This window comes from Montipora foliosa, chromosome 4 (genome assembly GCF_036669935.1).
Source record: "Montipora foliosa isolate CH-2021 chromosome 4, ASM3666993v2, whole genome shotgun sequence".
In the NCBI taxonomy this organism is placed as follows: Eukaryota; Metazoa; Cnidaria; class Anthozoa; order Scleractinia; family Acroporidae; genus Montipora; species Montipora foliosa.
In genome coordinates, this window is record NC_090872.1 from 35,640,345 (window position 1) to 35,664,344 (window position 24,000).

General features: G+C 40.5%; 1 protein-coding gene across 2 annotated transcripts in view; it reads right to left on the reverse strand.

Annotated features, from left to right (window-relative positions):
• The window catches only part of LOC138000708 (phosphorylase b kinase regulatory subunit alpha, liver isoform-like), an 87,908-nt gene that overhangs the window by 40,716 nt on the left and 23,192 nt on the right, over nt 1–24,000 (reverse strand). For both annotated transcript variants that reach the window (XM_068847322.1, XM_068847321.1), the window contains exons 13-25: nt 18,263–18,358; nt 15,074–15,181; nt 14,623–14,701; nt 13,951–14,085; nt 12,676–12,706; nt 12,195–12,273; nt 10,505–10,649; nt 9,646–9,715; nt 9,404–9,483; nt 8,156–8,226; nt 7,617–7,740; nt 1,312–1,483; nt 512–590 (exon numbers count right to left, since the gene is read on the reverse strand). In XM_068847322.1, coding sequence (XP_068703423.1) covers nt 512–590; nt 1,312–1,483; nt 7,617–7,740; nt 8,156–8,226; nt 9,404–9,483; nt 9,646–9,715; nt 10,505–10,649; nt 12,195–12,273; nt 12,676–12,706; nt 13,951–14,085; nt 14,623–14,701; nt 15,074–15,181; nt 18,263–18,358 — 1,269 coding nt within the window. The remainder of the gene's footprint in view (nt 1–511; nt 591–1,311; nt 1,484–7,616; nt 7,741–8,155; nt 8,227–9,403; nt 9,484–9,645; nt 9,716–10,504; nt 10,650–12,194; nt 12,274–12,675; nt 12,707–13,950; nt 14,086–14,622; nt 14,702–15,073; nt 15,182–18,262; nt 18,359–24,000) is intronic.

Sequence of the window (24,000 nt, forward strand, 5' to 3'; positions counted from 1 at the left end):
AGGGGTGGGCGCCACTCCAATCCCGTTGCATGCACAACTTAGTAATACTGCTACTCATTTTACCCACCACGAATGAATGAAAAGCTGAATGAACTTTGGAGCGCATGAGCCGGTACACGAACCCGGAACGCTGGAATGCAGTCCGCGAGCGATACCTGCTATGCTACACCCGCTCAGGGAAATTCAATCTAAAAATAAATCGGTCTGTGAAGACGCAGTGACCGAGATATAGTGCTTTTGTTCGCGCCAACAATTGTAGTCATGCATATTATTCCAAAATGGCCAGTCCACGATTTTAGTATTATTTAGTTTTTTTTTTTGCAAATTAGCCCGTGTTGCTTCTTTCAAGGTTGAATAATCTTTTGAATTTTCAGCTTAAGAACGAGGCAACAAGGAATAATTTGCAAACAAACAAAAGAATACATAAATGACGGCCATTTTGGAATGAAGTGTATGAGTTCCTGGTGAAATAAGTTAGCCTCCATGTCTTCCACATGTAGCTGTACCATACCTTTTCATAGAGCTCTACCAGAAGCAACTCAACTGTGACTCCACTTTTACCAAATAGCTCCGTGTCAAATTCAGGACCCCTGAAAAGAGGCAGGCAGAAACAACGAAAGATTTGGTATTAAATCTTGGCATTAGAGCAGTTTTCAAATGACTGTCGAAAGTAATTACACGATTGAAATTGCTAGGCTTAGTGATTGGTTTAAAAATCTCGCGCGCGACTTGCAGGCGTGATTTTTCCCGCGCTATGAGCAAGTTACACGGAATTGCTACGAATTTGGATTGGTTCATTGCGCTGTTTGCATCTGCTTTGATTGGTCGAAGTAATTACTTTGGTATTTGTTTTACGTTCGTGTAACCGCTGCCAAAGAGTATCATGGTATTTTTGATATACAAAAATTTGGTTTTATCAACAGGGTTGATAATGTAAATTGGCCACCGTACAGAGATCCTAAATGCTGACGTTTCGAGCGTTAGCCCTTCGTCATTCGCTCTGACGAAGGGCTAACGCTCGAAACGTAAGCTTTTAGAATCTCTGTACGGTGGCCAATTTACATTATCAACTCCGTTGATAAAACCAAATTTTTGTGTACTACTTCCCCACCGACGCAGCACCACAGTTTCTTTAGAAACTACCCCCTTCATTCATGGTAGTTTTGACACTGGGTAATGAAGAGGGGCTCACTTCAAAACCTGGACAGATACGGATTTCACTTTCGACGCTCTTTTGAGACCCGCTAAAAAGCCAACATTAAGAAAAAAAGGAATGCAGGTACTATTATCATCTCAAAAGGATTCACTCACTTTGAACTGTAAAGGAAGTGAAGAATATCAGCCTGAGCATCGATTGTTGTAGCTTCTTCCAATTGAGTGAGGTATTCTTTGGTCTCCATACCAGTTGGCATAGCACGTGACCTTGCTGGTGTCCAGCCATTGGTAAAACTGCCTTCGACTGCTCTTTCTTCGGACCTGGGAACTAGATGGAGATCGCCAAAACAAAGCAGCATTAGTTTCACTGTTAACTGGGTTATAACAAGATTAAACCTTTTTCACCGGTTTATTCATGGCTCCGTAAAAAAAGGTTTTGATGAGCTGAGTTCGCGCAAATCGTCAGCTTTGACAGTCGTAATTTTGCGAACAATTTGGTGAATGTGTGAATAGAAAAAAAAGAAGAAGAAGATATATTGGTTCCACTCAAGGATGCACGATAAAAGGGGTCGCTTCACGCTCTGTTTTTGTTCGAAATCACTCAAGCACAATTGATTATCCAAAATTGCAATCAATAAACAAACAACATAGAGACGGAAGCTTAAAAAAATAGTACTGGTGTGAGAAAGTGACGGAGATCTTATCACGGATACCTTGTCGTTGGTTTTTTTTTTTTTTTGAACAAATTATCAGAGCCCTGTATACATAAACGGTCGATTGACAAATCATTCGCATGCGCCTAGAGTGTCGCGCCTTTTATAGGGCGCGTTTTTAGTGCAAAAATTCAAACAATTATTCAGCAATTCAAACAATCAATTTACCAACTTAAACCTTCAATTTATTTCAAATACTTGACTTGTCGAATTACAAGTTTGAATGGCAGGCATGTTTGAATTTTGAAGGTTTGAATTGAAGAATTGAAGCTTGGAATTGCCAAATTGAGGGTTTGAATTTCCAAACTGAAGGTTAGAATTGCCGAACTGAATGTTTGAATAACATGTTTGAATTTTGACACTAAAAACGCACCATACCTTTACAGTGCGTCTTCGTGTTTAGCTTAACTCTCATGTTTATACACCCAGGTTTTACGAGTTTTTAACGCATAACGTTAATTAAGAATCACTCCACGAGCGCGCGTTGGATATGAGCAGAAACCCATAAGGGTTGAAACGTGTAACGGCCCTCGAGTGCTGGGAAACAAGCTTCTGAATATCCCATTTATTAAGTACCATATTTGGACCAACAAGAGCGAGGGGTTTCCAAATATGGTACTTAGCACTGAAACATTCAACCAATCAGTTCGCACTGAATATTCGGAAGCTGTGAACGCGCGTTACACGTTTCAGCCCTTATGGGTTTCTGATAGGAGATGATAGGCTGCAATTATCTCATATCCAATAAACACGAGTGGAACAATCCCAACCCTAATCACAATACCATGGGTTAATCACTCACTGAGAAATTATGTCCCATAAAGTTAAACCATTTGACGCCTAAAACGGCCTAAACCGGCTAGACTTGGGACAACGGGGAAACCCGGGGAGTCAATGGGTTAAAAACACCCACATATTATGGATGAATCTTCCATCTTTTATTTTGTAAAAACAAAATAAAACAAAACAAAACAAACGATGCTGACAGTTGCTAATATTTGTAGAGCCACGTCATAATAGCTCATATACCATGATGGCTAAGACAACCAAAACACTAGAATTGCATTCCAATGATCTAATTTTAATAATAAGAATTATAGCGGTTTTCAAATGAGTGTCGTAAAACCAAAACCAATCAAAAAGGACGGGGAAAATCCAGTAAACCAATCAAAACTCGAAGAAATTACACCTAGCCGACACAAAGCGCGCGAAAACGCGAAACTTCTGATTGATTGAAAAAGTGGTCACAGAACTTTGAACAATCACTGAGTGAAGCAAATGAAAAACCAAAGTAATTCGCTAATTCCTTTTGACACTCAATTGAAAACCGCTCTATCACTCTCTTATAATGTGTTGATGGACCACTGATAGAGCAACTGAATACCACCAAATTTCCAAGCTTCTAGGCCGGATTTTCCGCGGAATATGTTCATTCTTTGTACTATAATGTCCAAAATGCAAATAGGTGGTGACTCGCATACTGAAGAGGAGCGACACGTGTAAATGTCAGCTATGTATGTTATCCCGGGTGTTGTCAGCGACTGAAATTTGATTTTTCTGTTATTATGTGAAAATCACCAGGTCTCTTTCCAGCTGTCAAGGAGTCGAACCTCGACAACTTTTCGGTCGCTGCTACTGAACCTTCATCGATCTGCGATAGGAAACTCGTTAAAAGAGTTTTTAATAATGTTAAAGTTCAAACGAGGCCTTTAACTACTGTAAAAAGATAAGAGTTAAAACTCCGCGCTTTCGCCGATTAACGATATCACCAGGAATAAGGAAATACTCCGTGTGGAACTTATACTGCAACTTAACATAAAGTAAAACGTGCGCAAAGTGAAGGAGTGTAAAATGTATAAAACACAATACGAATAAGGTAAAGACAAGTGTGGTTGAAACGAGCTAAGGAAAGTGCGAGTATCACGGAACAAAGTGTCCCTCCGGTTATCAAACAAAAATCATTAAAGCAAAACGGTACGTTTGTACTCTTATATAAAATGCTTCAGTTCCAATAGGGGTTAATTTCCGGGGTCGTTTTCTTGTACGATGCTCTTAGTTTCAATGCCTTTATAGTCTTTGTTTTGGCATGTAGAATGTGTTTCTTCATCGAGGAGTCTTGAGTCAGTTCACTTTTCGTTATTGAAGTGTCCTTGTATACAATCGTGTATGAAACGTGTAGAGTTACCAATGTATTGTTGTGTGCGCAGTTGTTGCATGTTATTTGGTGGAGGCTGCTTTATTGTTGTTGTTGTTGTTGTTGTTTGTATGGAGCATCCGAGTGTCCTCGAAACGTTTCCGCTCATTACTGGGTTGCCGTATGGCAATCCCAGTCAAAAAATGGGTAGATTATTATTTTTTTTTTTATTTTCCGTGACGGTAAAAGTCTTGCCTGTCACTCCCCTGGTAAGTGGTGTCTTTGTGCATAGAGCCCTCTGCGCGTATTTTCTTAGGATCGAGAGGGTAGTGGAAATGCGTAGATTTCTCTGGTGGACACAGGGGAATCATTAACTTAGCCTGCAATAGCGTCGCAAGTCATGTAACGCGAATGGCGTTTTAGTGGATCTTTGAATAAAATATACCCTTATGACGCTCAATAATGCAAAGTCAGTTGGATAAACCAGGCAGGTGGTGAAAAACCAACACCTGGAATCTCAAAAGCGACGAGTAATGGACTTCGACAACAATCTATCGCCCGTCGAGCCGAAATCAAAGTGAGCTGTATTTCTAAAATAATATTTAACCAAGTGTGACGGTTATGTAGAACACTGAAACCACAGGCGCCCCAAGCTGAAAATACGTGGTGTATGCGACAGTTTGTGTATATAGAGAATTGTGTGGGAAAATCACCGATCGTAAAAAATTGTGTAAATAACTATCTCATTTGAAATAAAGTTTTCCTACCTCAAATGTGTGACCAACTTGTCTCTTTTGGCGAGTTTCGAGCCATTCTGACGCCGTTTAGTGAAGTCATCCGGAAGGCCGTTGCTGAAATAATGGGAAGGCCGGTGACTCCATCCATCGCTGGCCAGACCTCACTCCACAAATCGTTTTCTCCTCAACAGGAAAAGTCCCGAATCGCAATGAAAACAACAGTTCCATAAAGCCCAATAAATTTCACTCCAAATACATGTGTTTCGGCGGCCGAAAGACTCGTGGCGAACGAAAACTTTGCCTTAAAATTCACCTCTTCGGCTTTCCTGAGAGGCTTGTGACCGGGTAGTCAACAACGGAAACTCGCAAGATGGTTTCAGCCTCAACTCTGATTGGTCCATTTGAATTTGACCGCGCGCTGGCAACACGACCGTTGTTGACTTGTGACTGGGCAGTCAACAACGGTCGTGTTGCCAGCGCGCGGTCAAATTCAAATGGACCAATCAGAGTTGAGGCTGAAACCATCTTGCGAGTTTCCGTTGTTGACTACCCGGTCACAAGCCTCTCAGGAAAGCCGAAGAGGTGAATTTTAAGGCAAAGTTTTCGTTCGCCACGAGTCTTTCGGCCGCCGAAACACATGTATTTGGAGTGAAATTTATTGGGCTTTATGGTACTGTTGTTTTCATTGCGATTCGGGACTTTTCCTGTTGAGGAGAAAACGATTTGTGGAGTGAGGTCTGGCCAGCGATGGATGGAGTCACCGGCCTTCCCATTATTTCAGCAACGGCCTTCCGGATGACTTCACTAAACGGCGTCAGAATGGCTCGAAACTCGCCAAAAGAGACAAGTTGGTCACACATTTGAGGTAGGAAAACTTTATTTCAAATGAGATAGTTATTTACACAATTTTTTACGATCGGTGATTTTCCCATACAATTCTCTATATACACAAACTGTCGCATACACCACGTATTTTCAGCTTGGGGCGCCTGTGCTGAAACCAAATGGAAAATTCTCTGGTAACTTATGGGTTCAACAAAGACAGAGAACGATTGAACGAATCGAACACCTTACGTGGATCTGTGATCAACTCTGCACAGTCTTCAGGTAAAAAATAATAATTGGAAATGTAACAGCCAAGAATTATTTGAAAGAAAGCTTGTCGTGTATTTTGTGCTTCATTATTCAAGGAAAGGGTTCTTCATGGAAACGGTTTGATCCTGAAATTTAGTTTGTTGCAATATTGCGCATATTTGACACGATTGAGTTTCTTCTCTTCACGCACGTAATGAAATAGAAGGGGTTTTTGCCTCTAATAGCAAATATGTTGTTTGTTTCAAAAAATTGTTCGCGGGAAAAGGTGGCCTTTATGAATTCATCACGTTTTATGATATGCGAGCTTAACTGGATACTTTTTTATGGCAATAGTAAAGCATTTTCTTGTCAAAATGAGGTTAGCGTCTTCTGGTGTGTTAACTGAATTAAATCGTGCGTTTGTATTTGCCGTCTGCCGCGTAACCTTGATTTCCACTCTCAAAATTACCTCCAGAACCTACTTTTTGCGTAGAATAAGCTTTTAGAATGATGTTCTTGTCTTGCATAAAGCAAGCTAACAAAATATGTACCTTGCTGAGTTCGCATTTGTTAGCGTTCATAGTATTTTCGGTCCGATGCTTCTGTTTCGTGAGGGGTATATTGTTTTGGTCTCCCATCCAAACACTAACCCCGCTGAACAGGGCTAACTTCAGTGAAGTTTGGTATTACAAAGCTGTCAGATGCTCAGAAGGCACGCTTAAACTTGTGGTGAAAAGAAGTTGTGAGGGAACTCGAAAATTATCAACATGTCAGCCCAGAAGCCAATGTTTCTCGCTTCTCTTTTATTTGTTATTCTTCAGAAACCGGAATGCTGTAGTTCAATACCACACAATTCAGTGCCTTCTGATTTTCTGTGACACGTACCACAGGCAACCCAGTGTATGCTTCACGGAAGCATCTCGTTGCGAATGAAGTTGGCATTGACGAATGAAATTGCCGTTGATCGAAGAAAGATCGGATTTTTAACTCTTGTTTTTTTACAGTAGTTAAACGCCTCATTTGAACTTCGACATCATTATCAGAATGTTTACTGAAAGACATTATACAACTATGACTAAGGAGTCCTTCGTTCCTCAAATGAGTCAGAAGATGCACGCGCTCTGGTTGTCACTTAAAGTGCACCTAACCCCAAAATATGTTTTTCGCTAAAATGAATCTTTGCACCTGTTCGAAAAGCATTGCAGCCATTTTTTCCTTTTTCTAACAAATCCTGCGATTTTATAGGCTTCGAAAGTTGCGAAAATCCAGGCATCTTTTGTTCACGACCGAGTCAGAAGGGGAGTGGGTCTATTCCTGATTTGACGTCACAAACTGATTTACATAGCATTAACTCTTTGTAAAAATGCATGCAAAGTAGATTGTGACGTCAAATCAGGAATAGACCCACTCCCCTTCTGACTCGGTCGTGAACAAAAGATGCTTGGTTTTTCGAAACTTTCGAAGCCTAAAAAATGACAGGATTTGTTCGTATAATGAAAAGATGGCCGCAATGCGTTTCGAACAGGTGCAAAGATTCATTTTAGCGAAAAGAATATCTCGGGGTTAGGTGCACTTTAAAGAACTATAAAAATCTAACTTGCTAAAACAACCCAGAGCAAGGTAATTACAATATTTAAACCTTAATTTTTGAAGTCTAATGCAATGGCCTACGCGCGACTCAGTTGATATCCTTAAAGATCGATTGGCAGAAGACACTCGTTGCCCATCGGCTGACTTTGTCTCGGGAATAATTCCACGATTCTAACTTAGTCATCCCTGAGAAGTGGTTTGGAGTTAACATACGTGATCCGGTGACCTTTTTTCCGGTATATATTGATATCCTTCGACTTCGGCGCACAATTCCCTCGTAGCTTGTTCTTCTGTTCAAAGGTTTGTGTTGATCACCCAAAGTACTAGCGGTTCGATTCTGAAACAAGAAACAACACTTGCATGAAGAACCATATTGCTTCAGTTACAAGAGCAAGGGAATACTGTGTGAGAAGTCGCGAATCACCACAAGGCCGACACTAAGGCCATGCAAATAAGGTTTTGTACGGCAGCCATTTTGCATGGCAGGAACAATAGATTCTTTTTCCTATCGGAACAAATGTTCTTTCTCATGCAAAACATTAATTTTTAATTCTTCCTGCCATGCAACATAGCTGCTGTGCAAAACCTCTATAAAGGCATGTTAAGCCTGAAGCAGGGTCCTTCTCCTCAACGACAAAGGAGGCAGAGAAGAGAGACACTGGGAACGCCATTGTGCCTGCGTAACCTTTAAAATGTTTGGACTAAAATCGGAATCACTGCTCTTATATGTGCAAGTATCTAAGGATACATACTTTGTTAGATGAGGACCACGTCCGCTTTAGCAGTTCACTCGACTCTTGAAATTTGCCGTGCCTTATTAGCGCTGAAAGACGAAAAATATTTCCTCTTTAGTTATTGTTTAGGTTTGAAGTAAAATGATAGGGTTTTCTGATCAGAAATAAAACTTGGGGAGTTGGAGCATTGGTGAGAGTATCCGCCTTCCACAATGTGGCCGGAGGTCGATTCCCGGCTGGTCTTTCACATACCGGATCCGAAATAATGGGTGATGTAGCAGCTCTCGTAACGTATAATGTGATTGGCTCGCTACTCTAGCCAAACACAAAATACTAAACAATCGAAACAATGACTTAGACTTAAAAACAATAGAAGCTTGCTCACAATACACGTACCAAACAATAGCAGGTTTCGAGAGCTGCTACACTACTGGAAATAATTAATGTCCATAAAAAAAAAAGAACAATGCGACATAACAATACCTAATGAGCAAGGCCTAATCGGAAATAACAATGGTTCTTTTGTCCTCCGACATTTTAGTGCGGTATATGAAAGTCTACTCCGATTCTCAGATTCGACGCCATTTGCGCCGGCGTTGAGCTTGCAGCTCCAAAAGGCTTTTTCCCGTGTAGATCATCATCATCATCATCATCATCATCATCATCATCAAATAGTATTATTATTATTATTATTATTATTATTATTATTATTACTATTATTATTATTATTATTACTATTATTATTATTATTAATAAATTGCCAAAAAATGGGCGGCACTGGTTTTAAGTTTCGTTTTATTACGTTTAGAGTGATTGGCTAAAAATCTGTATCTCGCTTTAATACGTTGAAAATGATTGGCCAAAAATTCACAAGCTAAGACCAGTTGCTGGCAGGTATTTTCCAGCTCTTAACACGGGCTGCCTGTACTTGCATCGAGTTGTTAATGGTATTGACTATCTCCAGGTATGATTGGCCTTTGCAATTTCTTTGGTGTTTAACTCACAATAATTGATTGAAAAATACCCAGTTCATAACCGGACTGCACATAAGAAATACAGTTTACCGACGATCATCCAAATAGAGTCATTGTAAATTGACAAAGGACTGCTTCCCTTCAGTTGAATTTCTAACCCTTTTTCAGGCTGTTATTTTGCACACAAAAATAAAGGCCCAAGAAAGTTCAAGCGCTCGACAGCATCGCATAGGAGTAAGAGTTCTTCACGATTTTTCTTCACTCTAGCCCACCTTTCTTTCTGTAAGCTCACCTTCATCACTATCGGGAAGAAAGTGAAGACTCGTGAAACAAGAAGTACTTAGGAAGTCGGAAAGGTAGCCCAGTCGAACTCTATAATAATTAAGGAAAAAAAAAAGAGAATTTTCAGTTCATGCTCAACACCATGCTTACAGCTATCAAGATATATTAGGTTTGGTTAGTGTGAGGTGAATGTATGGGAGAGAAGATTCGAAATGATTGCACTAATGCCTTCAATGAGTTCATAGTTCTCACCTTACTCCAGATATGAACCCACTTCGTAGCATCTGAATCATTTTGGCAATGGATGAAGACAAAGAGTCCTCTGGGAAAATAAAATTACAAAGATTGGTGTTACGAGAACAATGCTTGTCCTATTGTAGCTACAAGACGCCTAAAATGTCCATAATCAACCGCAGGAAATGGGGCGTTCCCCAGCTGTAAATATTTTGGATGTAAATTGTATGTGTACTGTCCGTCAATTCCTGTTTTTGTTCACGGCTTTGGTAGTCACCGTACTTCGTTTAACGAATGCCGGTGATTCATAGAGGTCTCGAATGATGGACAGTAGTCAATCGGGACAACAACAAGGTCCAATAACAATAACAACATATAATATTGACTCTCACTTAGAATTATTACAAGAAAAATGTTATATACATTACAAATGTACAATAGGATAACAAGGAGTAGTAATTAATCATTTGGAGCCTTGAGGCTAGCTAAAGGAACCCTGAGGTCGAAGAAATCATTTACAGAATCCGGACGGGCGAGATTTCTCCACAAAGTGCTTCTATACCGATGCCGGTAAATTGAACAATTTAAGCCGGCAACTGTGAAGGAACTTAGAACTGAAACCTTAGGTGAACAGGGGTCAGTCATGTCGTGCCCACTGCTGATCGGATTAAAATAGCCTCAGATCCACGAGCATCTCATGTTTCATTTTAAGATTCAGTTAAAGCTGTGTCCTTTCAACACACAATAGTCCCGGCTGAGGTTAGAGTCCAACAACCCTCGTCCACCAATCACCCTATGCGAAAGAAACGACCGGGATAATGAAAGAAAACTAATCGCTATCTTCAGAACTGCATCTAGTCCCAAAAGGTTGACCTACCAAGCATTGAATGAGTAATGACCATTGTCAGAACAGGTCTTCCAAGAATACGCCAGTTAGCTCCAAGAAATCCCACAAGTGACTTGATCCGGTCGGCGAGAAACTCGTTGTCAAGTGCCAGGTAAAACTGATGATAATCAAGAATCTGAAACAGACATCAGAATGATGATGGCATATTCCTGAATAAGCATGCTCTTTCATCCAGTATGGCTACTTCAAAAGGCTTCTTAGTCAATTCGAGAATTTGAGAGTGGTACTCTTGAAGGGCCTAAAATGCATGATACAACGGCAATGCTACCGAATGGGCATGATCAGTTTCGATCAAAGTGGCAAACGATGATATAAAAAAAAACAATAGCATTAGCTGTGGTCTCACACACCTCGGGTTTGGGGTCTACCGAAGGGTAAATGCATGGCCTGGGTTTGGTTCAGCTCTAGTTTCACATTACCCTTGGAAAGCGGTTAAATAGTAAATGGCTCGCTCCTCTCAGGGTAAAATATAATTAGATATGAGTTCACTGACCTTGCAAATTAGTTCTGCTTTATAATTGGCCAAGCCACCTCAGGGAGCAGATAAACCGTACTTTTCAGTTCAGGAACTGTCACGGGAAGTTCTTTTGTTCTTTTTATGCATCAATGGAAATAACCCTAGAGCAGTTTCGGTCTAGGGAAAGCGGTTTATACACACAAAAACCTCCTTGCCCGTGAGAAAATGCTATTTACGTATGGGTAAAACAGCTAGTGTAACCACAGCTATTGTGTTTACGGGCAAACACCAGGATTAAGTTTGCGTTCTTTTTCCAAGAATCGATTTAAACTCAATTCTTGTCTGGTGAATAAGAAAATGACTGTGCTTTTACAACCGGTGTTAGCCTGTCGTTTGCCGTCTGACTCAATCAAATTAATCCGTTTACTTGTTTTTTTGTTTTTGTTTTTGTTTTTTTTTTTTTACAAAAGCGTTTACTTAAAGAACAAAGACACCAGCGATAATTGCCTGTGTGAAAAGAAGGACACTTGGCAACAATGACTATATAGCTATGTGTTTTGATTTGGAATGAAGACATTTCAAATTAAATTAGACCAGTGTTCACTCGCGTCAATAACCATTCATTTTAGAAGGCGTATTTGTGAGAACATTAACTTTTATTTATAATTTTTACACTCAATCTTATTTCATGTATAATTAGTTAGTACATTTGAACAGTGTATGTTAATCTGCGCTACAGAAATATAGCTTATTATGATTATTAAGATTATTATGATGTTGATGATGTTGTCGATTATTATAATTATTATTACTACGTCGGGTTATCATCATATCTTGAAGCTATGAATTTTATAAATGATGGAAAAAAGTCAAAATACTCCCAAAACGAAACGAACCTTTCACTTTCCGACGAAAGGAAAAATACACATAAATGCACAAGCTTTAAAATATTCCGAGTTAGCTCAAGTCATAGTTGAAAAATACGTAATTTATTAAACATGCTTGAAACTCCCCTCTTTTACTACAATGATATGTAATCTTATTGAGATCTGAAACTGGCCTTTTTCGCATAAGAAGGTTTAAAAAGAGACACAGAGAAGGAAGGGCGTCAAAACCCCCCTACATTCGTTAAGCGTTAAAGAGGATTTAAAGATTTCGAGAATTCCATCGCACCAACTGACTAAGGCATTTCCCTAAACTCACCTGAGGAGTGAAAGCCAAAATGGAATTTCCAACATTATACAGCATGCTTGTTCCTAACACTCCGATGTTGTAGTTTGGCCTGACAAGAAGCCACAAATCAAAATGTTATCAGATCGCAGAAGGACGCAGTACCCGACCAGATACAAAACCCAAAATAAACTTGTAGAGAAAAAAGGGAAGGAAGGAAAGTCTAAAACAAAATTTTTACCTATTCCGGGCGCAATACTACATTGTCAGATTTACACACAATACATTGACAAAATGGGCAATTCGTTCAAAAATGAAATCTTGCGACAGCCTTACGCTCTAATTGGAATCCTCAACAAATGAACGACATAAGGTCAGAAGAAATTACAGTTTAAGGATTTTTTTTTCAAAACTAAGGGAGATATGGCCAGCATTGACCGTAACTGGATGACTAAGAAAATTGCTTCCTGGCCAGTAGTCCTAGCGACACTTGCCACAATGACACAGACATTACCTTCCAGTAAGTTTGAGCTTGCTATTAGTTCCTGAAAAGATAAGAGAAGATGAGTCAGTTTTCGATCTCCATTACAGATTTTAACCAGATATTGAATGAGGCGGTGTGGCCCCTTCGTTCTTAAAAAAAACAACAAATTGTTCGACTTTAATGACTATTGTTTTGTTCTAACACAATTCGAAACCAGCCTATTGGATACCCCGGGTTTAAAGGGCCACCGACAACCAGTGTCCTTTGCGCGCCTTTGTTGTTGTTATTATCCGGGCAATCGAATCGGCCGGTTCGCTTCAGAAACATTCCGTGAAGAAGAACTTCTGCGAATTCGCTGTTCGATTTGTTTTTTAATCCAAACGCCTTCCTCCTTTCGTTCCATAATCTTAAGGTTGAAGTAGTGAGCCAAATAACATGGCGCTTTTCCTTCCTCGGCGGACGACCTTTCTTCACAATTTTCATTTCGCTTTTAACACGAACACAACACCCAAATAACGCCAAAAATACAATATTTAAACACTAAGGAAAATATTAACAAAGTTTGAAGCTACTGGGCATCCAAAACACGACGATGTGAGGCGATGGAATTTGACTTTTCAAGAAATACTAGTTTCTGTATTACAGAAAATGGCGCCGATAGCTTGCACGCCCTCAAAGACTTGTGGTTGTGGGTGGCCCTTTAAATCCCACTATATCAACGGAAAGGATCTGAATCCTGATTTGAAAACTGAAAACTGACTGCCTCTTTCCAGATGGGTTTCTTAAACCTGAATTTAATCAGCTGTAAATATAAGGTGTAGATATTCCGTCGACCATGACGAAACTAGGCGAGGCACAGCACAATAGAAAAGGGCCCCAACAGACGGAGGTGGAAATCCAAATTACTTGGACAATAGGATTGAGATCGACTGAAAAGCAGCCAACATGCGATATAATAGCAGAGGTCGGAAGGCATGGTTGACGACCCAAATGCCATTCTCCCTAAAGCATACAACACGCCTTTGCCCAAGTTGCAACCCATCAAGGCCAACAGGACTTAACTTCGGGTAAGCAGATGAGCGTCTATTTTAGCGCGTCTGAGAAAACGAAACTTCCCAACATAGTTCTTACTGGTTCTTGGTAAGATACAGTAGTTTTAAGTTAACATTAAACGAACGACATGGATACAGAACGAATGTTTGCCGAGATTCGTACCCAACAAATTACGCTTTCCTCGCGTAACAAAAAAAAAGTGAAAAAAAAAAAGAACAACGAGGGATTTCATTGAAAGAAAGCTCCCTTTACCTAGTTGCTGGTACATGGAGCTGAGCATGCGCGCTGGAAGCACTTGAATAGGATTCACGTGTTGTGTCACCTGAACTGGGACATCCAGCTTCTGAAGGTGAGTTCGGACCAACTCGTCCTCAGCAAGGAGGGCCACTACAACAAGTTCACAATATAGCATGGTGTAAATGACAACTATCACCACTTCGATTCTGTTCGGTCGTAGGCGTTTCATATAGTAACAACCACCGTCGCCAACGAAAAAACGCAATGTTCTGTACACTAACGTTTTGTTAAAAGCCAAAGCATCTCATGCAAAAAATCCGTGGAATTCTTCTTTAAATGCAATAACGACATTTTGCTTATCACGCCTATATAGATACCCAGACAATAGGGACCTCTAGATGGGAGGACGAAGACGACAACAAGAACGAGTTTTCTGTCCTAAGCACGCGCACTTTGAAAAATGTCGGCCTCCAAATCTTATGCGCATGCTCAGTACGTAAAACTCGTACTCGTAGAAGTCTTGGTCCTCCGATCTAAAGGTCCCTAATACGACTAGCGCAGATACAGGGGCTGATAGATCAGCAAGGTAGCTTATGGCGAGACTGCTGCCAACTAATTGAATTTCGATATACCCCCAACTACCAAAGCAAAACTAGCCTAAGAAAATAAATAAATACACGAAAATACCTTGTACAACCACGTCTGGCCTTTTATCAGTTGAGTGTCTGCGATTTAGGGGATCGATCTCTCCAACGGCTATGATATTCTAATTGCAAGAAAGAAAAAATGTAGTAAAACTCTCACGAACAAACAAAGGGTAGATAAAAACACTTGGTAAAATGGACAATTCCTCAAGAATGACATAGCTAAAAATCGGACCTCAGACAAATTTCCTAAAGTGCCGCAGTTTTAGTCTAACTGAAGTAGCAGTTAGATCTTGACAACACTTGGCTGTCTTAAGTTTACGTAAGTAGTTGCATAAATTATTAAAACATAAATGTGGGCCCTCAGTCATTGGAATTTTAACATCTTACCCTAAATATTAGAGGACCAAATCTGGTGAAAACAGGGCAAGGATAATGTGGGCTGCTACAAACAGGATGAATGGATAAAAAAAATTATTCAAAATCGTCCGTACCTCTTTTAACAAACAGGCAAGAACATAGAGCGAATGAGACCACAAGTGCAAAATGTATTCACCGCATTCCCTCTCCACACTGTGGGGATTGGCTTTCTCGATATCAACCTATCGATTATACAAAGAGACAGTTCAACAACAGGCCGCAAATCTTGTAATAGAACGATTTGCATTCGAGTGTGATCACTTCGACCAATCACAGCAGGTGCTAAGAGCGCAATGAACCAATCCAAATTCGTAGCAATTCCATGTAATAAAGTGAAGCTATGATCTTCGCAGTTATGAACGCAATTTTTGCAATTGCGTAGAGAAGCGTCCTGAAAAATTCAGGACTTCAACGGGGTTTGAACCCGTGACCTCGCGATTACTTAGCGCGCGCGCTCGATGCATGACGTGGCATGTGAATTTGCGTGCGCTGTAAGGATGCGCAATAGCAATAGGCGCTAACGTCCTTAATCTAAGCAACAACGATGGCGACGGCAACGAGAACGTCATCTCAAAATATAAACTCGCGTTATTGTAATTACTTCGTGACTGTTTCAGTCGATCTTTTTAATATAACAAGGGTGTGGTTTGCAGACGACAGCAAAGAAATGGGCAAAAGTGAAAATCACGTGCAGGGTGTGCAAAGCTATTAGAGAGATTTAGGCCCCGTACACACGTATCCGGATTTTTGTAACTCCGCAACTTTTTCTTTCCGGATTAAAAAATATTCCCATCCACACATAGCGTATTCAAATCGAATTTGAAAGTCCACAGGTATCCGAAACGTATCCGGATTCGCTCTAATACTCAGGACTCCTCAAGGAAACAGAGGTAACAAGGCACGCGCCATAAAGAAACAATAGTGCCCTTGGCAGCCATCTTGAGAATTGATTTCACGGCAAGGAACTGGGCTCCGGAGAAAAAAAATTCCAGATTTAGCGTCCACACGGTTGCGGATTCATAGCGGCTTAAAAAATATCCCATTTGGAGAGCGCATTCAAAAAGTTTTAGATTCGCCAGCGAATTCGCCGGATACGTGTGGACGGAAGGTGAATTCGGAAAGAAAAAATTGTGGATTCAAAAATACCCGGATACGTGTGGACGGGGCCTTAGCAAACAGGAAACGTCTGGATGAAACTTGGTGGTAGAGCAATTGAAGCGTAATCGCAGGGCCATGGATTCCAATCACGTTCGAACTTTCCATTTTTTTTTTCAGGTTTGCTGCAACTATTTTAGTTGCTTGGCCAACGACAACGAGTTTTCTAACTTAGCCTGGTTCTCACTTGTGCGATAAGCATAAGCATAAGCATAAGAAAAATCGTGTGGGAAAGGGCGTAAAATAAGTACAAACACGAGCACAAGCACAAGAAAAGGAAAATTTCCTTTCCTTGCGCTTGTGATTATTTCACAAGTGGGAACCAGCGATTCGCACGCCATCTTGCCCGTTCCGCGGCATCGCGCCAGGGCACTTTTTTTGGACGTTGTTCAGACACGCCAGTTTTAACAGCACAATGACTTCTTCCTTCGCCCACTTTGCACCGGCCGCCGTTATCGTGACTGCATCGCAGGGAAGCATGGGAAAAAGCGCAGGAACTGACGAAAGCGTGTTCACTGAGACAAGTTCCCGTTCCTGGGAACGATGCCCGACTACTACCCTTGAAGGCAGTGCCCGTGCCCGGGCACGGTGCTCAAATTTTTGCTCGGTCACCAACAAAAAGCTGAAACCTGAAACGGCCATTACGTTTATCACTTGAAAATGAAGGCAAAATGACTTCGAAACGTCGTGTTCATTCCGCCGTTCAAAATATATGACAGTTCACTTGAGAAAATGGTGGATTCTGTGACATGCATGTCTCGCACAACAAAGGAAACTCTTTATCTGTTCATAAAAACTGCACTGGATCACGAATTTAAAAAAAAAATCAATGTACAACAAAAAAAGAACTATCGCGTCTTATACGGAGGTCGCGTGAGACTTTTCGCCGGCTTTTAATGCAGCTCTCGTTTCAGGCTTTCCCTCGATCACTTCGATTTAAGTAAGTACAAAGAAAGGGTGCGGTTTTTTTCTTTTTCAAACGCTAACCATGTAGCACCAAATTAGTATATTTCAACACAACTAAGTGGGTATTTACATGAGACCGGGACGAACTCAGACCGGAATGAAATGTTTGTAGCAGTTTACGTAAAACCGGGACGAGATGCTTGGTGCCTCGTTTCTGGATGAAATGATATGTTTTGTCTGCTAAATACAGCTATTTCGAGAAAGTTTGTCAAGAATAAAGTGCACGCGACAATCCCGAAAGGTAATATGGGATATGATCAATACACTGTTGCTAACGACTGTGGCTGTCGAACCTACTTTTGTTACTTTCCTTCAGCACTCGCAAACATATATCAGTGGCCTTTTTCTTTGAAAAACAGTGCACTTAAAATCACCCACAATACCTTTCAGGATTGTCGCGTGCACTTTTTCCGACAACCTTTCTCAAAATAGCTGTATACGGCTGATCCAAAAGCATACAGGCTTGAAATTTCTGGACCTGATCTGAGAGTGTTGACATTTACACGAGGACCGAACGAACTCAGACCTGTAAGAGTATATCTCGTGTCGGTCCAGCAACCGAGACGAAGTCACAATGGTCTGAGTTCATTGTCAGGCCAGTCTCATGCCTAGATCGTATTCATAAATGGCGGTCACATTTGTAATTCTTTTGTCCACGTGCAAATTAGCCTACCAAGCCTCATTTTAAAGCAATAATTCTTTTCAATTCACTGTATGGTATCGAGGCTTGGTAGGCTAATTTGCACTTCGACAAAAGAATTATAAATTGACCGCCATTTATGAACAGGGTCTATGTAAACGCATAAAAACAAATGTCTGGAGGCCGATAAGAACTCGTGCCAGTCTGCAAGAGTTCGTCCTGGTCTCACGCCCGAAAAGAAAGACTTTTGAATTGAAGGGTTTCAGAAGCGGTAACGTCTGATAGCGCATTTGTGTGAACAGGTGAAAACCATAGTGTGGATAAAACACACTCTGCCTTATTTTCGCCGAGTCGAAAATGGGGAGCATTAATGTGGAGGTGACCTAACGCTCTCTCTTAACGCTTTTATTACCTAGTACGTCGAATGGTGTTGAGATGACCAACTTCTAACCCTAAAAGGAAGCGCTTACTCGGTAAAACAAAGAAACGGGAGAGAACTAACCTTGTTCCGGGGAACATAAAAAAATTCCGGAACCAAAGGAATTCCTGTTTCATCTCTCACTAGCAGAGGGTCCAGCAATTCAGTGTATGTATTCACCTATTCAAAATAACAATACTATTACTTCTAGAGAGACATGACATATATGCTTGTTACGTCATTGCCGCCCCATTAGGGAGTTTAAGAAACGATGACGGCAACGCCCCAAACCAATATCATTTGCTAAGGGAGGAAAAATAATCGTACTGCACGTGCTGCACGCATTTTAGTATACATTTTTGCGGTATTGTGCATACAAAAAGGCGTGCGAACACAAAATTTGCGGTTTTGACGGCAACATCGTAGATCTTAAAGTCCCTATTTGTCCAAAGACGAAATCATCTCCCACAAATAAGCTCTGTCCTTGACAAGTACCAACATGACAGCGATTAACTTAAGGTGGACAGCAATGGGCCAGAGGTGAGAGCGCTAATCTACCACAAATGTGACCCGCCATCCTGGAGCCTGTTTCTCTAAAATCCCGAGTCCTGTGCTTATTTTGAAAAGCTGATCCTTTAAAATGTTTTTGATGTAAAAAAAACAAAGAGGATTGCGAAGTTTGAAGGCTTAGAACCTCGGCGTTGCGAAGATATAAAGGCAATCGTGGCACCCTGAATAGGCCCGAAAAGTTTCAGGACTTTTGAGAAACAGAATCTATTTTTTGGCTCGCTACTTTACCCCGCGAAAATTTTCTCATGGTACAATGGTTTCCCCCTATAAAAATGTAGCATTGAATTGATCTCGTTGTTTGGAGAAAATGTGATTTCCAGTCTCCCAGTTAGTACACTCGTTTTATTCCATAAGAATTTGGTTTTATCAACGGAGTTGATAATGTAAATTGGCCACCGTACAGAGATTCTAAAAGCTGACGTTTCAAGCCCTTCGTTAGAGCGAATCGAGGAATTATGGGTTACGTGTAGTTTTTGTAGTAGAGTAGGAGCTACGCTATTGGTGGTAACATGGCAACGTGAAAAATAGGAATATATTAGTTAAATGAAAGCGTTCGTTAATACCGTGAGGATTAAGAGTGCCGATTTGGAAGAAGAATTTTTGTTCCAGATTCTTGCGGCTTTCCGTCGTACCTAGATGTAGGGAAAGGCCGCAGATAGCCACGTGTTTTTTGGAGTGGTTAGGGAGATTGAAATGACGAGCGACTGGCTTAGATGCATCCTTGTCATTCTTCTCCACATCGCAAAGGTGTTCGCGGAATCGGTCACCATCTAGTCGTTAACCTGCGATCAGGCCCATTTTTAGCTTCGGCCATATGTTCTCTTATGTCGTCGCTCGCTAAAATTGGGCCTGACCAAAAGTCTCTCAAGAATTCCGGACGGTCGGCCAAATTTTGGCCGACCAAACTCGTGATCTGATTGGCTGTTGAAACGCCGGAAGTGAAAATGACATCGTGATTGCGCGGAGCTCTCGCGAAGTCCTCGAGACTAATCCGCCATAAGTGCACGAAAAAATTTGCTCCCTTTTGTTCTTACAATGCCGTGGACGGCGCAACTTGATTTATTTGTATAAATGGAGATATGCCATCTGAAACATCTCGTAACTTCTTCAGAATCGGGTTTGAATCTCTGGAACGAGTGAAATTAGCGATTCCGTTGTCGAGCTCTGTGGCCATGTGGTTGAAAGTACTTTGAATTGGCCACAAACTTTCCTGATGTTTTGAAAGCTTAATAGCTGGTTCTTTCAAATGGCAATGAAAGCCGATGCATATTGGTTTCCTGGATGAGACAAAGAACATATATATCAACAGGAGGAGATGCTGATAAAATCGCAAGTTACACGAATGCATGTTTTGAATAGTTTGGAATATCTAGGTGTATCAAACGGCTTTATTTACTTACTGTACATGACACGGTTTGTTTGCACAATTTGGAGTCAAGATTGCTTCATAATATTTCCAGTTGATTTAACTTAAAACTCGCACTCCAGAAACTAAAATGGCATGTTTCCAGAGAGACCAATTGTACAAAAATAAAAGAAACTTTGCGAGTCCATCTTACTGTTCGTACTCCATCCATGATTTGCCTGTGCGCAATTCTAGAAATACACTGCAACTGAAGATATTACCCGAAAAAATCACCAAAGAAACCTTCATGGGCAAACACGTTAAAGGAATAATGTATTTCTTTTCTTTTTTTTTTTCTTTTAAAATCTATTGCCAAACCGTCCAACGACAAAATGCTAGGTTATGTCAATTACAAATTAAGATGTCAAGCTTAAACGATTGCATATTCAGTGAGGTTCGGAGGAAGAATTACATCGACCTTTGCCGCAATATGCTTTAAATGTTTTTCTCAAATTAAAGCCAACGGTAACTTTCGAATTCGTTTATGATACTCCTCTGGTAATTAACTCTGGTGAAAACAAAATAGCGTGAATCTGCCGTCCACGCGTGTATTGGTGTAATGAAAGTAAATTTGATTGGCCAATGAAGGACATGTCAATCAATCAAAAAAAGTGGGCGGAAGGAATTTCGAAGAGGAATTTGGTCAGGCTCTATTTTTCGTTTCGCCAACTCCACATTACGTACTACGCGAAACTAAAATAGAGTCTGATCGCAGGTTACCTAGTCGTCTACCTGTCTCGCCAATGTATAATTTATTGCATAACGTACAGGTTATGTAATAAATGACATTTGCGAAGGTACATGTGAAACGATCGGTGATCTTAACAGATCGCTTAGGTCCCGATATCTTGCTGGTCTTAAGAATGAAAAGACAAGTTTTGCATCGTGAGCGCGCACATTTGAAAGTGCCGGGTTGCTCGTTAGTTTTGAGCGCGCTTCTAACTAAAAAGTTGCCTACGTTTTTGTCGCGTTTGAATGAAATAAGTGGATGTTGCGAAAAGATTCTACCAGTCTCGGGATCATTTTGGAGTAATTAGGGTTCCAGCAAATCAGAGGAGATGTGCCAGTTCTTCGAAAAACGTGGCTATCCTGTCACTGTGGTCAAAGCGGGCCATCATCGCGCCCAACAATTTGATCGACAGTCAGCACTACAAACGTCACAAAAAGATAAGAATAACAGAATTCCATTCACCCTCACTTTCCATCCTCATAACGCAGTCAAAAGTATCATTCTTAATAATTTTAAATTACTCCAAAATGATCCCGAGACTGGTAGAATCTTTTCGCAACCTGAACCTCCACTTATTTCATTCAAACGCGACAAAAACGTAGGCAACTTTTTAGTTGGAAGCGCGCTCAAAACTAGCGAGCAACCCGGCACTTTCAAATGTGCGCGCTCACGATGCAAAACTTGTCTTTTCATTCTTAAGACCGGCAAGATATCGGGACCTAAGCGATCTGTTAAGATCACCGATCGTTTCACATGTACCTCCGCAAATGTCATTTATTGCATAACCTGTACGTTATGCAATAAATTATACATTGGCGAGACAGGTAGACGAATAGGTGACCGATTCCGCGAACACCTTCGCGATGTTGAGAAGAATGACAAAGACGCATCTAAGCCAGTCGCTCGTCATTTTAATCTCCCTAACCACTCCAAAAAACACATGGCTATCTGCGGCCTTTCCCTACATCTAGGTACGGCGGAAAGCCGCAAGCCGTCGGAATCTAGAACAAAAATTCATCTTCCAAATCGGCACCCTTAATCCTCACGGTATTAACGAACGCTTTCATTTAACTAATATATTCCTATTTTTCACGTTGCCATGTTACCACAAATAGCATAGCTCCTACTCTACTATGCAAACTACACGTAACCCATAATTCCTCGATTCGCTCTGACGAGGGGCTAACGCTCGAAGCGTCAGCTTTTAGAATCTCTGTACGGTGGCCAATTTACATTAGCAACTCCGTTGATGAAACCAAATTTTTGTATACTACTTCTCCACCGACGCAGCACCACGGTTTCTTTAGAAACTACCCCCTTCATTTATTCCATAAGAACCTGGGCCGACAGTCAGTTAACAACGTCTTTATTCTGCTCATTTATTTGTTTGTTTCGTTTTTCGGTTTTTGTGATTAGTATAAATAAAAGTTGAAAAAAAAAAAAAAAAACGAAAAGTTAAAGTGTACTCTAACAGCACAATTGACTCAAATACTTGCAGGGAACTTAGTCTACCACACAACTTCAAGAGCATCTTTAGAACAAGAGGCTCAAATCGCAAAGAGGCTTACCCAAAATCCCTCACGAAATTGTATAAGCCTAGGGCTTATAACAGAGCTTCTACGGTATATAAGTATATATATTTAAGAATGTAGAGCACTTGTGCACGGCTACAAGGAAGATATATTTGTTTACAGATACTCTTTTTGTTACGGAAATGCTAGCCTGCGAACGCAGACGTATTTCCGGTGGTCATTTCTCGACCGCCGGAAATACGTCTGCGTTCGCAGGCTATGGAAATGCGCACACTTCAAGAACAAAACAACCCAGCCTCAAAGACAGCACGTGATGTAAGTGATATCTTTGCTGCGCCAGCTTGACTCACAGTCCTCCTTGGTATTGTAAATATTGAAAAAGTGTTAACCACATCAGTTATATCATCGGACGTACAGATGAGCATAGTCCAGACAAGACTCTTTACTTGTTGATGACCTTTAAAGTTTGAGGAAAAAACACTTCTAAATTCAAGTTTAAAATCTGCTTCGGCCGTGATATAACCCAATATGGTAGAGCTTTATTAAGTACGTTAAAAGTGACATTCTCGCCACGTTTATCAGCTGTCCAAGCTCTAAGGTAAGGGGTTTTAAGAACAATGCTTTTTGCAGATTGAGGTCATTAGAACTAGCTCCTCAGAATTTAGACTTCTATCAAGTCCCAATTTCCGCATTAAGTCTTCAATCCAGAGTCAATACGAAATTAATGTAATTTCATTTGTTCCTATTAGCGTTTCAGATGAGTACGTACTTGCGTCTAAGGTACGAATATCTATCGCCGTTGAACATTAACATGCGCAGTTTCTCAATAGAAAATTATACACGCAAAAACACTTTTTTTTTCCCAATAAGTTGATTCCACACGTACCAACCATCCGCTTTAACAAAAAATTGTTTCGAAAATTTAGTTTTAAAACCAGGGCTTTTAAAAAGATAGCATAAACAATTTTCATCAACAAAACGTATCACGCGTAACAAAAACATTGACGAAGGAAGTGACATTATTACAACGACCCGATCGTGCGATTGGAAAGTCGTTTTTGTCTTTCAATGTCACAAGTTACAATTTACACTCTCGGCTGAAAAAAATCACAATGGAGAATTTATCACTCCTTTGAAATTTGAAGAGGTACACAAAATTAAGGCATTTCATTTGCCATCAGTCTAAAACGTATTGCTCCGTTTCACATTAAAAGAAAAAGCGAGAAACTCTAGCTCTTTGCTCAATTGAGGACACTAATAGACTACTAGAGAAAAATCAAACATTGACAAAAAAGATTTTTGCAGTTATCACGCAACCTGCAATACATTTATGTACCGTCAGTAAAAGGCACTTTCGTAGACAAGAGAACACTGACAAAATAATCCGTATTGTGCAAGAGCTTTTCAAGTTTTCAATGTAGATAACTAGCACAATTCTACATAAAGAACTACTTAATTGAAGCAACAGATGACGGTTAGAATTTGTGTGAAGGAACATTATGAACGCAAATAATTTTTGCATGAAGAATTATAGTTGTTGGTTTAAGTAGAAAATCACATGCTCTGAACCGAAGTCACCACAAGT